Below are 16,308 nucleotides of genomic sequence, written 5' to 3' on the forward strand. Positions count from 1 at the left end.
CTCATTTCATCAGGATTTTTAACCCACCTTTTTGCACACCTGCAACTTATCATCTGCTCTTACTTCAGTAAATATGTACAAATTCCTAGCATTATCTAGATCATTTGCTCCTTCCCTTAAAGTAAAGGAAATATGGAGAGGAGAAGTCAAGAGACAGAAAGCCTGTGAGGAAGACAGAGGCGCAGATAACGGATCAGGAAGGCAGTGGCAGCACTGAGCAGCTCTCTCTCTCCAATCCCTCCTCCATTTCTCTCTTCTTTTTTGCTTCCGTCTCTCCCCACTCTTTCCACATCACTCTTCGCTCTGCTGCCCCTCCCCTCCCAGCTCTCTCTGCTGTCTCCTCCCTCCCGCCCCCGCTCTCGTCTCCTGCACGGACCTGCAGTATATGAGAGGGTCTCCAGGGTCTAGCTTCACTGCAGTGTAGAGGAGGGCAGGACGGCTGTTTTAGTACGATGCGCTGAAAGGATGGTGCACCAAGAGAAACGCATTTACCAGGTGTGTGGCTTTGTGTTCATGTCGGTGTGTAATTCTGAGGGTGTCGCATATGTGAGATGATATTAACAGATGAAAGGTATCCATCATGGGTGTGCTGTAGATGGTCAGCCATACTGGATCAGTGAATGTGTGAAAAGGTAGTGGGTGTATTCGTATAAGATTTCTATAGGCACATCTGTGTTTAAACATATCTTCAGTAACATTTGAAATCTCTTATTGATCCATATAGACACACAAGATGCTGTGCTCAATTTGTCATAAATCGAGCCATTCCACATCGTACTTGTCACTGTGATTTGAATTTTTTTGTACAACATACTGTACTTTCTTCTGGAGGAGTAAAATAGGTTGTGCCTGAATTTGTGTGAATGTGTAAACCTTCTGTGAGGAGGACATCCATGAAGTGGGTGAGCAGGATGCAGTGTGTTGTTTTAGAGAGTAAAGGCTGATCAGGTCTTTTTACGTCATATCCTCATCTGATAATGCGTCACAGAAAAGAGGGTGCACATATATGTGTGTGTTTTGGATAATTTTTTTACCTTAACAGGAGAAAGGGCCATGGCACATAAGAGAAATATCTCCAATTCTAGAGGTGTTACTCAATGATTGTTGATGAGTGTTTGTCAAAAACACACACATATGTAGTTAGGCAGTACAGGACGACGACAACTGGCACAATTCAGCCATAGAGAATTTTTTTTTTTTTTTTTCTTGGCAGGAGAATCATCTCTTGCTGAATCGTTACGTTTGATATCACCCAGCATTGAGGGGAGGAATAAAGAGAGAATTCAAGAGAAACTAATTTAGATGTAAGGACAGCTACAGAGTGGAAGCTGTGAAAAGGGGTAACTGCCCCAAGGATGGATGTAAATTTGAGCACAGAAGGAAGAACAAATTGTGTACTAGGACGAAGTAAGCAAAGTTTAAGATCAAACGGAAGGTCGGAGGGAAAAAATATCAGTCAAAAGAGATTTGCCACCTACAGGAGGTGGTGAAAATTGTAGAAAATGACTTGGCATTTTCAACCAGCAGCAGAGATGGAACAAAAATGTCTTTCTCCATGTTTATTTTATTTTAGATATCAGTCACTTCATTGATGACGACATGTAAATGTAGGAAATTGGTAAAAAAAACATTTTTGAAGATTTACAGCCAATCTAATCTTGTGTTTGCAATGAACAAATACCTTATATTCTTTAACTATAAATTGATATGTTAGGAAGGATGATTTAATGTAGAAATGATTCCATCACTTCATTAGTTGGTCTTTTTGGGTAATTAGGTAACAGGATCTGTTAATAAACCAGATTAACTGGTTAATCATTCTCTGTACTATTCCCAGTGGGGCTGTAGTCTATCCCAGGATGCTAGGTCCTGGAATTACATGTCTGATGGTAGTCATTTGATAATGAGGCTAACAGAGATGCAGGATAAAAGGATTTACGCTCATATACGTACATTGGGGCAAATGTGTTCCCACTTATCGAGACAGCATCTCTCTGAGGGGAACCTGTCCTACTCTTGTAAGGGTATGTATTAGAAATGATATTAGTTAAATATAAGACATGCAATTATCAAAGCTTATGGCGGAGTAGAAAAAAAATATTCAAGACACATTTTGGAACCTCAGAATAATTGCTTATTTTGGAATCATAAAAATATATATTGGCTCTGATCTGCTCAGTTGTCTCTCCAGCCAGGGCATGACCCAGTTAGTCTATCAAGGGGAGGTGACAGTCCAGGAGCAGTACTTTTATTGATATTCTTTATCTTCATGTATGTGTCTTGCTTTTTGGCAGGCTCAGAGAAATGAGAGGGAGTCAATCAGGCAGAAACTTGCCCTTGGCAGTTACTATGACGACGAGCCAGTCATCTACACCAGCTGCAGCAAGAACAGCCCATCCTCCCGGTAGGTTTGAATTCTATGTGTGTGTTCTGTGTTTGTCAGGGTTTGATCACTCCAGCCCTTTGAAGACTCACGCCAAATGTATTGTGCTGTATATCTGCTGGTGCAATGCTGTTGGCCTTTAAATCTTTTATTATTCAATTTCATTATTGGATAGATGCAAGAAAAAAACAGCAATATGCCCTTGTTTCAACTAATTATTGATTCACACAACATGTGCGGTTTGTATTAGGAATGCACAGATATTGGCCCAACATCGATACCAGATGATATTCCGCTTGTTTAGCGCAATCAGTTGGCACATAGGAAATCATCAACAGAAAGCTGTGGCTGATATATATCTAGAGTGCAATGATTGTGTCACAATGACTTTGCCCTGAAGCTGACAAGATTTACGGACATAAAAAGTTGTTTCTTGCAATGACTGAAAAGTCATTAGGCTGGGAATGGCTTAACAGCCAAAAAGTATTTTTTAAAACAAGTGCATGTACGTGTGTACATTCATTAAAAATGAATTGATGAATATGTAAGGTTTCTAAGGCACCTTCTGAGAGATATGAGGTCACCATAGTATATGAAATTTATCACACATCCAACTTATTGACAAACCAATGAAACGAGAACAAAATTAATTTTTTAGAAGAAATTGAAGGATTCTCTTGCCCTTTTATTGCATTTCAAATCCCATGAGATTATGCAGATCATTTAAAAAAGAAAAGTTCTCACACAGCAAAATCTGACTTAAGCCTCCATTTCTTAGTAACAAAAATAAAATGACAAGGATCAAGGCCAGGAGAGGGGGCTATTCTGCAGCTTCCATCAGCTCTTAATGACATAGTGTAAACTATAATCTATGAACTCAACAAATAAACTGTTTGGATTGGCTTGTTGGCTTTTAGATGTCCAGTGCAGATGGCAGCACCTATCCTATGGAATTGTATTCAGAAACAGTGACGAATGAAAGGAGAGAACTATGTTGTTAAATAACAGCAGCCCAGTAAAACTGTCATGTATCTTTATGTTTTTCTTGGCAACAGAAAATATGATATATCTGTGTCACTTACATCAGACACGTAGGAAAAATGCTTTCCGGAAAGCCACTCCTGTTTACAGTCCAAGTAGACAGACAATCGATAGAATGATCTACAGTAACCCCAGCAGTGGGAGAAAGCTGGTATAAGACGTGTCACAGTGGTTAACCTCTGTTGCATGACATTTTTCTGAGAGAGAAACTATGCTAGGATATAGTTATCAAGAGTCTCTGCTTGAATGAGGCATCTTCCACTGAACACAGTGGTAACATGTCATATTTCCACCTCAAATTTGTGGTGTGGTTTTACTGTGCCTAGTTTCTGAGGGTGTGGAACACACCGACATGCAATACAATTTTATTTTATTTTGTTAGCAGTTTTTTATTTTTGCATAAGAAAAAATTATCTATACATATGCTGTGTATTTACAGAGTTTACAGACAAAAACAACCCAACACACCTACTACTCTGTCATCATGGGAGGTCTGACCACCAATAACTTTCTGGCACTTGACTTCTTTTCCATAAGAGCTTTACCTTATATCAACCAATGGGGCTGCCCCTCCCTAAACACTACTGCCTGCTGTTTGAGGAAGTTCAGTTCTAAAGTCCCAAAAGAAGAAGTGACGCCTGATGTAAGCCAGCAGCAGCGATTGCAGTATTTAAGTCATGTGACGACTGGAGGTAAAGGTGCATCCTCTGTTGCTTAGGTTTAACTGGAAATTCCAGCACCATCCTGTCCAGTTTGTGGGATGTATAAGTTATTGTTTATTTTACTTTAGGTTCTTTTGGCTGGAGTATCATGATGGGGAATTGAATGAATGGCTTTTTGAGCCCTTGGAAAAGCTGTGGTTGAGGTTTCGGATGCTGCTGTGTGACTGCTGTGAAGGATATGACGTTCTGTTACTTGATTTAGATTCATTGATACCTTCAGTTTCATTTCAACCTGCTTCCAGGTGTTAGGTCACAGCTTGTAGCAATACAGACCTAAATACATTTCATGGTCGAAAGCTAATCTAAGTGGGCTATCGGTGACATTCATAAAATTAAACGCTTATTTTGATTTAGGTGATGCCAACATCAGGCCAATTGAATTTGTCATTGTCCACTTGTCTCATTTTAATATCGTTTGAACAGGGAAAGGTCTTCCCCCAGCATCTTTTTAAAGTTAAACATGCACAGTTGTTTCATAACATGTAATATCTGCATTTCAGTAACATTAAGAATTAATAACAGCCATGAACACATCTTTCATTACTCAGCCTATGGTAGAGTAGGTGGACAGGCATGTCCTCTTTTTCTGTTTTAGCAAAGATGCAGTATAAAGTAATTCCCCTCTTTAAAGAAATCATGACGTTTTACCAAAACAGCGTAAAAACAATTCTGAGCATTTATTGCAATGAAAAATCCCCTGTGAACCTCTAGCAACATGCTTTGAAATAATCAGCTGATTTCCCATGGAGTCTGACGTAGAATGCAGAAAAAAGCTATCAAAATTAATGAATTTAACATTTTTGGGGAAATTACACCTATGTCTACATATAATTTTTTTTTTTATTCATTTTGAGTATTCCGCTTAAGCTGGAACCTTAAACACTTAAATCTGAATTGTGAGTTTGTGTTAAAACAAAGCAATTTCCCTTTGCCCCCCTGCAGTTTTATTTTGACAAATGTGTTTTCCTTCCCAGGCTGCAGAGTGGCGTGAACCTGCAAGTGTGTTTTGTCAACGACAGCAGCAGTGACAAAGACAGTGATGCTGAAGACAGCAGGACGGAAACCAGTCTGGACACACCGCTGTCACCCGTGGTATGCACCTATAGATGATTTCTTCTTGTCTCGCTAGTTTCATGCGTAATAACCACATGAGAAAACCACACTACCTGTTGCATCATATCAGTCGCCTTACTTCCTGTACAGAGCAAGCAGAGCTCGTCACTGTCAGACCGAGACACTGCAGAGGAGGACTCGGATCCTTTAGATGACTGCGGTGGGTTTTGGAGGGTGCAGCGAAGGCTGCAGGAGGAGGCCCGGGTGGCGCTGGCTCTGGCTCGACCAATGGCCCGTATGCAGGTGGAGGTGGAGAGGCAAATCCAGCTGCACAGACGTTCGCCTGTGGCTGACCTGGTTAGTCGCAGAGAAAGAGAACAAAGGGATCTTTGTGTGGAGTGCTTGAACTCTTTCTTATGTGGCAGCGCAATGTAAGAAAAGTTCAGGACAATAACGGATCCATTTCAAATGTAAAAGGGGAAATAAAGTGAGCATAGAATGACTGTAAGCAAATCTTACGGTAAACACAGCACAATAAAGATGACATAAGGGACTTGCATGGCCTCAACAGAAGGTCAGTGGTCAGGCTTGTTGTGTGTGTGTGTGACAAGAGAAAGCCCCTGAAACTGGTAAACAAGTGTAGCAAATTTGTCCAACTGTTGCTGCATAAGGGATATTTGCAAATCCAAACAGACCAAGTTTACTTTGAGAAAACCTAAAAACACATTTAAAGCCATTTTGTCATGCAGTGATTTCTTTTCTGCGTGTTTGTTCAGCTGCCCCATCTGCCCCACATCAGCGAGTGCTTAATGAAGAGGAATCTGAGGCAAGGGGACATGAGAGATATGAGTCTTGGACAGCTGCAAGTCATCACAAATGACTTGCACTCACAGATTCAGAGTGAGTAGATCACACACATGCATGTATGACACAAATAGCACTGCAAATATTTGATCAACCCAAAAACTAGAGTGCTGTTATCTTCCCATAATAGTGGCAAACCATTGTCTTTCTCACCATATGGCATGTTTTAGTTAGCAGGAGGAAAGAGCATTTTCCTTAAATCCTGCAGATAATGCTTCCAAAGCTTTCTGTTATCATTTGCCCTGGTTCACTGGTCAGAGGAGGAAACCACTGGGAATAAACCTGTATCACACTTTACTGAATCTTCTAAAATGTAAAGTGGATTATAAATTGTTCAAGTTGAAAGTATCGTTTTATTGATATTTCTCCTCTGCTCTCCCTTAATCGTTATCTTGGCGTCCTCAATAATGGGTTAACGGCATCTGTAATCTATTGCAGGTCTAAATGAGGAGCTGGTGCAGTTGCTGCTGATGAGGGATGAGCTGCACGTGGAGCAAGACGCCATGTTGGTGGACATAGAGGACCTCACCAGGTGAACCAAATATGTCTGTCTATATCTGGCAGAGAGGGGAAGTCTCCGCAAGCTCTTTTGAAGCTCTATTTAACATTCTTATTGTCTTTGTTGTGACAGGCATGCACACAGCCATCAGCGGCACCAGGCGGAGAAGGCTGTGTCTAAATAAACGTGTGTCTACACGCTGTCCAACCCCACCCCCTTCATGGACTGTTACTAGTGTTGCTATTGAAACTCCATCTGTGCTGACTATGTCTGGAGAGCACCACACAAGTACATTGCATTAACACACCCATAATATGTTGTCACATGAGGTTGTCTGAGAAACCCAAAAACGGATCTAAAAGGATGATGATCATTTCAGTATGGGCAGAGATGAGTTTGTGCAGGCTTTTCACATCTACTCAACCTGATTAATCATGCCACATTTCATAGAATTAGGAGAATCCTCTTGACTTAATTCCATCCCTGACCTTTATCTGGCATTCAGGCATGTTTGATGTTCCAACAAGCCTCGTTTCTCCTTTGTATCAGAACAAATCATTACCTCTTCAAATGGGCTCCTCCTGAATTAAACTCAAAAACAAAAACAAGTCTTTAGTTTATCTCTATGATAATCAACTCATTCACTTTCTGGCATGTCCTCATCACCTGTGGCGTGTCATTTATTTCACTGAGTACTGTGTCATCGCTATTTATCACTGGAATTCATTGCAAGTATCTAAAATCTTTGCTGTTGTCATAGAGAATGATTATCATCTGTTATCTTTTAATATGATGGAGCAGATTCATGAAAGTCATTGTAGCTGTTGCACTTTTTTGGTAATTTTCTTTTAAAACTAAAAGATAGAGAATGAAAAGATGGTGGCATCTTACAATAAACAGCCTCTTAACAGAAATATGCAATATAATTTTCTTTTTGTTGTGCTTCATTTATTGATACTAAAGAAAAAGCTATATAAAACAAATATATCACAAAATCATGGTCAGAGCATAATCTATTTTAACTGTTTAAAATGTTTATGGATACACTGTATGTAACTGGTAAGATAGTTTATTTAAAGGATGAAGAATATGCCTTGATGTATTTTCTGTGTTTTCACACTCGGCTTTTTATGAATGTAATTTCACGCAAAGTTAAACTTTCTATTGTCTGCTTAGTTGATAAATGTACTGTATTATGATTGTAAGATAAATCCAGAAATAAATGTTTGGAGTGTCTGAATTAGCTTTGTCCATATTTGGCTGAAGATGATGAAAATTATTTCTTAGTGTCATTTTATTAATTTACAAAAAAAAAAAAAAATCACTCGATGAAGAAAGCCCAATGAGTTGGTGTCATTTACATAGAAACCACTGAACGTCGTCCCCCCTGACACATTTATTTCACATTTGCGGGGCGCAAGCTGAGTTTCTCTCTGCTTTTTCACACGTTCACGCTTGCATTGACACACGCATGGCCTGAGTTTTGTGGAAGACTACGACAAGCAAGAGGGGAACAACTTTACGCTGATAAAAATAACATTGGGCTGACTCAAATGAACTAATATACATTTTATTCTAAAAGTAGCTGTGCCAAAAGAGGGAAAGTCTCAAACGGTTAAAATGCAGATTTCCTAATGTCGTCACCACTCATTAGAAAGAAAAATCCTTAAATCCCTGAACTAAAACGGCTTCAGCAAACTTTAAAAAAATAAATAAAAAGAGTTATAATACAGCAAAGGACATGATGCAACACAGTGGCAGGAAAGGAAAAACGATAAGGGGCAAAATTATATAATAGTAAAACTGCCTTCCTTTACTTAATATCTAACATTTAAGTAGTTTTTCTTCTAAAATTCATAACGGGATCAACGATAAAAAGGAAGGCATTTTAAACTTCTAACATTAATAGGATTGTGTTTTGTGATACTATGGATGGTGTCGATACTGGCACAAGTATTTTGCATGACTGTGTTGGACACTGACTCAAAATAGCTTATGACATAATCTTTTAACTCGGCATTCTTTGGAAGGTTAACAGTCATTAACACAAAGCTCTGTGCTAACCACAGAATAGGCGTAAAGGCCTTTTACTCTTCAAGGTTAATGTTAATTCCAGTTTCACCATGACACTTGAGGTGATGGAGAGGGAAATGACATTACTCAACCTTGACCTTGCACTTTCAGTTTACAGATAGGTGTCAAAACATTGCTGTGCAATGAGGGAAATCCCTTCATGATTTGAGAGTATAAAACACTTCAGGATGTCTGAGTTGAGCCATACTCACTCAAAGAACCTGACTCAATCGTCTTTTCCAAGATGCCACTCATCAAGCTCTGTGAGTATTATGTAACCTGACTGAAGAGTATTTATTCTCTGCAAGATAATGGTTAGATGAAAAGATTCATTGGGACTCTGTATCTCTTTCTGACAGGCTTCACCTCTGCCCTGCTGCTCCTGGCACTCAGCTGTCGAATGTGGCAAGTCAGCCAGTCTCTGCCAGTGATGGACAAAGGACCGATGACCGACTCCTGCACTTTATATGCACGGATGCTCCTACAGAACATCACCGATGCCCTTGCACAGGTATGCAGCTAAATTAAGGTGACATTCTGACAACTTTTTGTTTTTATCACATTGTCATAGTTTGGTGTTAAACTTCTCTCCTCCGAACAGACTAAACTCTTCAGGGGATTTGACTGTGCAAAGGAGAACATGGAACTGAACATGGAGACTAGCACGCCGTCTGTGTGCACACCACCGGTATGTACTGAAACTTTACATTAAAAGTCAATATCCTGAGAGGGAAACGATATTGTTAAAACGAATTAACAGAGATCAATCCTCATGTATCCACGTGCTGAACATTTGAGAGCTCTTTTGCTGCAGTGGGTTTGATATCTTTTCTTTTTCCGTTTATTTTCCTTTTTCTGATTTTTTTTTAATTTAATTTTCTATATCCACTTGTCTCACAGGAATCTGCATGCCTTGGAATCACAAAATCCGAATTTGACGAGGTAAAATGCAGTGTTTGTGTTAAAAAAAACTGCTTTAGTTAGCTCTTATGCATGTAAAACATATTTTGATTATTTCTAAAAAGTCACATTTTTCAAGTAAAGCTCTAAACTGCACTCAACAGACTACAGATGAAATGTCATAGCTGTTTGCAATCAGCTCTGTTTTGCTGTTTTCCCATCTAGGAGTCATGTGTGACAAACATTGGGAAGGACCTCAGCCACTACTACAAATTCCTCACGAATCAGCCAGACCCTGAAAAATTACTTGGCTCAACTGTTCTGCTCAGCCTCAGAGAACTCATGGAGGTGAGGCATTACTTACCCAATATATAGATTCATGTCAGATTTATATCAGTGCCAGAACTGAAAGAAAAATGTTGTTATGTGTGCTTTTAGATGTGACACACTTGAATAACTAATATTGTGAAAAGGAAGAATCCCGAGCTTCCAATACTTGAATACTTAAATGCTGAAAAATATAAGGGGATTTCTTTTTCTATTAACAGAACTGCTTCACGGGGTCCCTGCCAACAGACTTGGCCTTAAAGGAGGTAAGACAGCAACAAAGAAATATGCTCCTCATTCAGACAGCAATAAAAATCCTAAAGTTATACAATATAGCTAATTTTCATAAATTCGTAATGGCGCCTCTGTGTTTCTTTAAGGCTGATGAGGAGCATGCGAATACCTACACCAAACGACTGAAGCTCTGCAAAGTTCTGAAGGGCTTCCATGTTCGCACCATCACAATCAACCGAGCCATTAACTACATCAACTCCAGTGGACTCTAAATGAATCCTCTCTTTACAGAACCACTTCACATCCAAATAGCACAAGATAAACTAGAGTAACAGTTGTATGTTACATTCAAATTATCTACCTGTGACAAAGAACACTGATGTCTACTTTATAATTTTATAAGGGTACATATTTATTATCTTTGTATGAGCATGACTTTCTTTTGTGTGAGTTTGTGCTGTCTATTTATTATTTCTTTATTCTGGACTATTTATTTTGAAACTATTTATTGTGATGAATTTTACTTGGTTCTAAGAATCACCAAATAAACATTTCCCTGCATTTTACCTGCTGGTTTATCTTTTTTTCTCCAACTGCTGTTTGTCCTTTACACTTAATTTCTTTTTTTCTTTTTAAAATGACTCTGAGATGATTATTCGTTTTCAGATTCATACATTAATGCTAGATCGACAGTTAGAGCAATTGATCACACTGACCACATTCAGTGACTGGACTTAGCTGCATATATTGTCAATACTAAGAAGTATGTGTAATTTACAGGAAAAAGCAAACTTGTCTTGATTGATGGTCTTGAATTAATTAAAAAATGTGGCTTCCGGACCCATAGTAGTATTTTCCCATGATATTACGCTGCAGACATGGTAGCATTTTCCTGTAACCACCTCTGTGCTTCATGCTGGACACACACAGAATGCAATGGTGTGTTTTTTTAAATCACACTTCTTTTGGAAAGTCCACTGTATTCACAAACTTACAATCACAGGACCTAAATGTCAGGGAAAGGGGTTTGATACTCAGAAGGATGTGAAAGCCTTGTTGAATTTGGCCATTGTCTGGATTAAACTTTTGAAATTGGGTTTTGACTCCTCTTGCCTTGGTTTTCATACACGAAATGCTAATTACTTTATCAGAATCTCAGACACTATGTTTGTAACTGAAAATGAATCCTCAGAGACCTGGGTAAGGCAGCATCTGATCAATGTATCCCAGGTTCTGCGTTCAGAATTTAATTACATACACCAAAAACATATACTGGGCAAAATCCTTTAGAGCATGTTAATGCACCTCATGCATTTCCAACAATGTGTAACAGAAATTGGATATAAAACAGATGTTTCCAAGGTGTAGGTAAGCTGCAAGAAATTCTTTATAACGGTGAGGAAAGAAAATAGATGTTTTGTTTGGGTTTAGTTTCCGTTTTTCCCTCTGTGTCCAGTGATGTGGCCACACATGACATTTGTGGTTGCTGAGGTTGAGAAAGACCTATGATCCATTTGCTACTGAGACAAACTAGAGTTTGCCTAAATAAGAAGGCAGAAATATCATTGCAAGCCATATGTGAGACAGAATGAGCAAGTCATAGGAACCCATGATACAATACTTTCTTTAAAGTAGCTCATGGGTGTCTCTGTGGAGAAACCATTAAAGCCCAACACAAGTACCAAAACATATACGTTGTCATCTAATAGAATTTGTTTAGCTTACTGACATAACATTTTGTTCTCTCATCTAGATTTAGCTTCCAAACTTTTTATATGTGCATAAAGTTTTTTTTTCTCCACTTTTTGTTGAACTATAACAATACAATGGATGATAAACTGAGAGTCAGCTCACCCAAGCCTCCAAATTCATGCAATGGATTTTGTTGACATAAATCTAACCCTTTGGGAAACTTGCATATTTATGCTTCAAAATACTCTTAAAATGATGAATGATGGAAATTTGCACCAGAAACTAAACATTGGTCTCTAAATTATATAATAGATAAATGTAAAATTGTCATGTCACCTCTAGTTTTCACTTTCTCGCAATCACATCTCGGCTCTGTGTAGTATCATGAAGTTCTGCAATAAAAAAGAGCCACTACTGATCTTATTACATATAGCAACAGTTAAAAAACACAGCTTTTCAAAGACTGGAGTACCTCCAATTCCATGAAACATTTTAAAAGCAACCTGTTGTTGTTTATTTAAAATGAATGATTTAAAGATGTTGTATGTTGACTTCAATGTTTTCTCTACCTGTGCCACACTTATACTCACTCACTTTAAGTCCACCCGTGAAATCTTTTGCAAGATTTGCAGTTTTTGCTGTAAGAAATCTAAAAAAAAAAGGAAAAAAAGGAATTTTGATGTGTCAGCATTAAATAGTAACAATTTCCCATGAACAGATTTCAAATCGGTTTAAGTAATTATTCTCTGGGGAAAAAAAAACTCTTAAAACACTTTGTAGGTTCTTCAGCTCCAAAGCTATGTCTAAGATCTTTGTATTCAGGATGAAAGAACTTCTGTATATGACCGTGAGAATTCTCTGTTCGCCCATTAAAATACTAAGCAATAGCTGCTGAGAAGGGAAATTCTAACCAAATTCAGAAGGGAAAAAAATTGGCTTTGTAAAAGATTAGCATTTAACAATAATCTAGCTCTCAGGGCAACTATATCATGTAAACAAATAAACAGAGCTTTGGGGTCATGAACTTTTTCACATGATTTTGTGACAACAAAAAAAAATGTGTCAAATAAAATATATATTATAAGAATTTTTTTTTTTTCGGGGGGGGGGGGGGGGGGGGGTGTAAGGATATGAAATTTAAGGGTTGGGCGATTTAGCACCGAATGACCCTCAAGAAAAATCTCAAAGAAAAAAAAGTTAACAAGCCTAAACTGTTCAGTTAACTAAATTTGCTTTACCGAGGCTGATGAAAACTAAAGCACCTTGCAGCTGACAGACAGAGCTGATGCAGTTTTAGCACCACCTAATGGGAAATTAAGTATATAGCATATATGTGGAAGTCAAACAAATAGAAGTTTAGCCTTTTTCATTTGAGCTTTTCCACAGACACGTTCGGTAAATCAGCTGCAGTCAGTTGAACTCGGCGCCCAGGTGTGTTTAAAGACGCTCAATCACCTGCAGCCGTGTTCCTATTTCCAGCAGCGCAGGGCCCCGTCACGATCCTTTCTAACGTCTGAGAATGGACTGCAACCTGCGACGGATCGTTTCTTGGTGGATTGTCGTGTCTTACTCAGTTTTCACTTTCACAGAACCTCTGCTCGCTGACAGTCGAAGCTCACGCACAACAAACGTTCAAACTCCAGCCAGGACATACAGAACAATCCAAAAAAGGCAGTCGACGGACGAACAGCATCAAAGCGCGGAGCTCAATGGGCGACCTCGACCTATCGTGGTCAAGTGCCACCCAGATTCGATGGAGATTGTGGTGCAGGCTAACCTGTTTGACACGGACCTGAAGGTGGACGGTGAGCATCTGAGACTGGGTTGGAACTCTCTGAGGGAGGGCAGTGAGTGCGGAGCGGTCCAGTCTGGAGAGGAGGAATTCACCATTCTGACCTGGCTCAGTGAGTGTGGAACCAAACTCTCTGTAAGCACTTCTTATTTCGAGATGCAGATTCTCGTTTTGGCTAATGTTCTCTGCTGAAATTATGTTTTTAAGAGTAAAAGTATTTAAATTAGTCAACAGAAGAGAAGATAATCTATTCCAATGAGCTGATCTACACACCAGAACCTTCTTCTGATGGATTGCTCAGATTGGATGAAGCAGCTATCCCAGTTGAATGTCACTATGAGAGGTGGGTCCTGCACATTTAAAAAATGGGTTATACATGTGTTGCAGGAAAAACTATTCTTATATTGCTGTTTTTTGTTTGTGTTAGGTCTCTTGAATGCCAGTCATTCAATTGCTAAGTGTTCTGTGTTTGATTTTAGGAGGTACTCTGTGACTTCTGCTTCCCTGCACCCCACCTGGGATACTTTTGTCACCATGGCCTCTGTAGATGACCAAATAGACTTCACTTTGCAAATCAGAACTGGTATGAAAAAGCAGCATTGGTGGAGCATTTTTTATATATGTGTGTGTGTGTGTGTGTGTGTTACTGAAGAGGAGCCATGCACAACTTTCAGGATACTTGTATCAGAAGTTGGTTTAATCATGTTTTTTTTTTTTTTTTTGTAGATGACTGGCAGTTTGAGAGGGGCTCTTATACATATTACCTAGGCGATCCCATTCATTTTGAAGTCTCTGCCATCATGGGTAACCACATGCCTCTGCGAGTGTATGTTGACCGCTGTGTTGCCACAGCAACTCCTGATGCAGAGGCAACATTGAGATATGACTTTATTGAGAATCATGGGTATGTTTCAGAGCAAACCTTTCTGTCCTACAGCCAGGAGAAAGTCTGGAGGGCCATTTCTTTTTGTGGTTTCTTTGAACTAAACTACATTTTTAACCCATTATCTTTTATTTTTGCCATACCAGATGTCTTGCTGATGCTTACCTGACAAATTCCAACTCATGTTTCCTACCAAGAGTCGAGGAACACAAGCTGAGGTTCCAGTTAGAGGCCTTCAAGTTCTACCAAGAGCCCAGCAACCAGGTCGATGTTGTTTTTCTCTCCTTTGACTTTTTTATAGCGGAGGCAATAAGCAACTTTAGATTAATGTATCACTGACGGTAATGTTTCTTTAACCATGAGCCTTTTTTGGAGATCAGTTTATCCTCAGCTCACTTTGCAATAACAGTTCTGACCTGGTTTGCCCTAATTTTTCTATGCCACTACCTGATTGCATTTCACACCAGCCTCTCTCTCCCGCAGGTCTACATAACATGCCATGTGAAAGCTGTTCTGGTCACTCTCCCTGTCAGTCCTAAAAACCGGGCATGCTCTTTAATTGCAAACGGGTAATTTGCTAATCAACTGTAGATTTAGCAATGGCCAGTTGTCTCAAGAGCGACATCAGAAAATTACACCATTAAACCCCATGTAATCTGAAAATGTTTTTTCCTCCATTAAGATTTGATTGAAGTGCATTACAGTATTTTCACAGGAGTTTTATTGAAAGAATTGTGACATGTTTTCCTCCTTGTCCAGATGGCATTCCGTAGATGGGAGTAATCATGCTTGTAGAAGCTGTGATGTTTCCCAACGGGCTGAAATGCCTTCAATCCCTGAACCTCCAAAAGCTACCTTGAGCACTGAAGCATGGCCCTCCATGATTTCCAAGGAAAGTTTAGTCAAACAGAAAGCTGAACATCCTACAGCCGCTTACATTCGTTACCATCCAGGATCGCACAACAGCCCACAAGTGAAATCCTCTACTAAACTAATAAAGAGAGACGCAGATCACAAAGAACGTGAGCACATTTTAGTAGTACAGTACCATATGTTGAATTAAACTTTTTTTTTTTTTTTCACTTTTCCAGAAATGTTGCTAATAACTGTTTGACTGTCATAAATGGATAAAACTTATTAAATGAAACACTAAACAATGCATTTATTTATTTGAGAGACTCTGAATATATTATCTGCACCTGAGGAAGATGTTGCACATTTCTAAATGAGACTCTCTGTGATTTGTTTTTCAGAACAAACCATCCAACTGGGACCCCTTACTGTACTGTCATCACGCAAATATGTCGCCAATGGCACGGAGTCCAAAATGGTACTTTCACAAAAGAAAAATACAACCTGAGACTTTGTGCTTGACTTGAGAGTGAGGATAAAGTGATTATACTGCTGCAAACAACTTTGGACACAACAAGAAACTCTGCAAATGCTGAGATTAAACAAATTTCTTATGAATACTTTGTGCCTTGTATTTTTATTTTTTTTTAAAAAAAAAACCTTTTCAACCATCCTCTTAAAATCATCACTGACTATCTGCTGTATATTTTTGTGACAACAGTTATTTTCTGACATGTCTTTTGTCCAATAATTATCTCACGTTTACTTTTTTCTTCCTTGCATCATGTGCCTGTGTGAAAGTCTAACATCCTGTAATTTTTAAGGGGTCTCCCTATGGCCATTAAACCCCAGAAAGAGGTGAATATCAAAGAATGTAATGTTGTCGCTCGAGCACAAATAATGCTTCCTTTTAAACAACTGAAAATATTCATATACAGTAACATGATACTAGCTGTTGTCCATTGAGAAGATGTGCAGACATGCTATTAGGGA

General features: G+C 39.0%; 3 protein-coding genes across 3 annotated transcripts; all 3 read left to right on the forward strand.

The window, feature by feature from the left end:
* The first annotated feature begins 333 nt into the window (after positions 1-333).
* On the forward strand, positions 334-7,802 carry LOC140268687 (schwannomin-interacting protein 1-like). Its single transcript, XM_072363642.1, has 7 exons — positions 334-495; positions 2,295-2,404; positions 5,121-5,238; positions 5,350-5,556; positions 5,976-6,099; positions 6,502-6,595; positions 6,695-7,802. Exons 1-7 carry the CDS (start codon positions 466-468, stop codon positions 6,744-6,746), a joined length of 735 nt encoding a protein of 244 aa, XP_072219743.1. The 5' UTR covers positions 334-465; the 3' UTR covers positions 6,747-7,802.
* A 1,077-nt stretch (positions 7,803-8,879) lies between these two features.
* Positions 8,880-10,494, forward strand: LOC140269046 (interleukin-12 subunit alpha). Its single transcript, XM_072364073.1, has 7 exons — positions 8,880-8,898; positions 8,995-9,146; positions 9,237-9,323; positions 9,536-9,577; positions 9,761-9,883; positions 10,084-10,128; positions 10,243-10,494. The coding sequence occupies exons 1-7, from the start codon at positions 8,880-8,882 to the stop codon at positions 10,366-10,368; spliced, it is 594 nt and encodes a 197-aa protein (XP_072220174.1). The 3' UTR covers positions 10,369-10,494.
* Positions 10,495-13,275: 2,781 nt separating this feature from the next.
* LOC140268873 (zona pellucida sperm-binding protein 3-like) lies at positions 13,276-15,906 on the forward strand. Its single transcript, XM_072363865.1, has 8 exons — positions 13,276-13,715; positions 13,808-13,923; positions 14,060-14,163; positions 14,307-14,484; positions 14,610-14,727; positions 14,947-15,032; positions 15,223-15,485; positions 15,717-15,906. Exons 1-8 carry the CDS (start codon positions 13,308-13,310, stop codon positions 15,821-15,823), a joined length of 1,380 nt encoding a protein of 459 aa, XP_072219966.1. The 5' UTR covers positions 13,276-13,307; the 3' UTR covers positions 15,824-15,906.
* The last annotated feature ends 402 nt before the right edge of the window (positions 15,907-16,308 follow it).

The sequence above is a fragment of the Leuresthes tenuis genome, unplaced genomic scaffold (assembly GCF_036924035.1).
Source record: "Leuresthes tenuis unplaced genomic scaffold, fLeuTen1.0.hap1 SCAF_14, whole genome shotgun sequence".
Taxonomy (NCBI): Eukaryota; Metazoa; Chordata; class Actinopteri; order Atheriniformes; family Atherinopsidae; genus Leuresthes; species Leuresthes tenuis.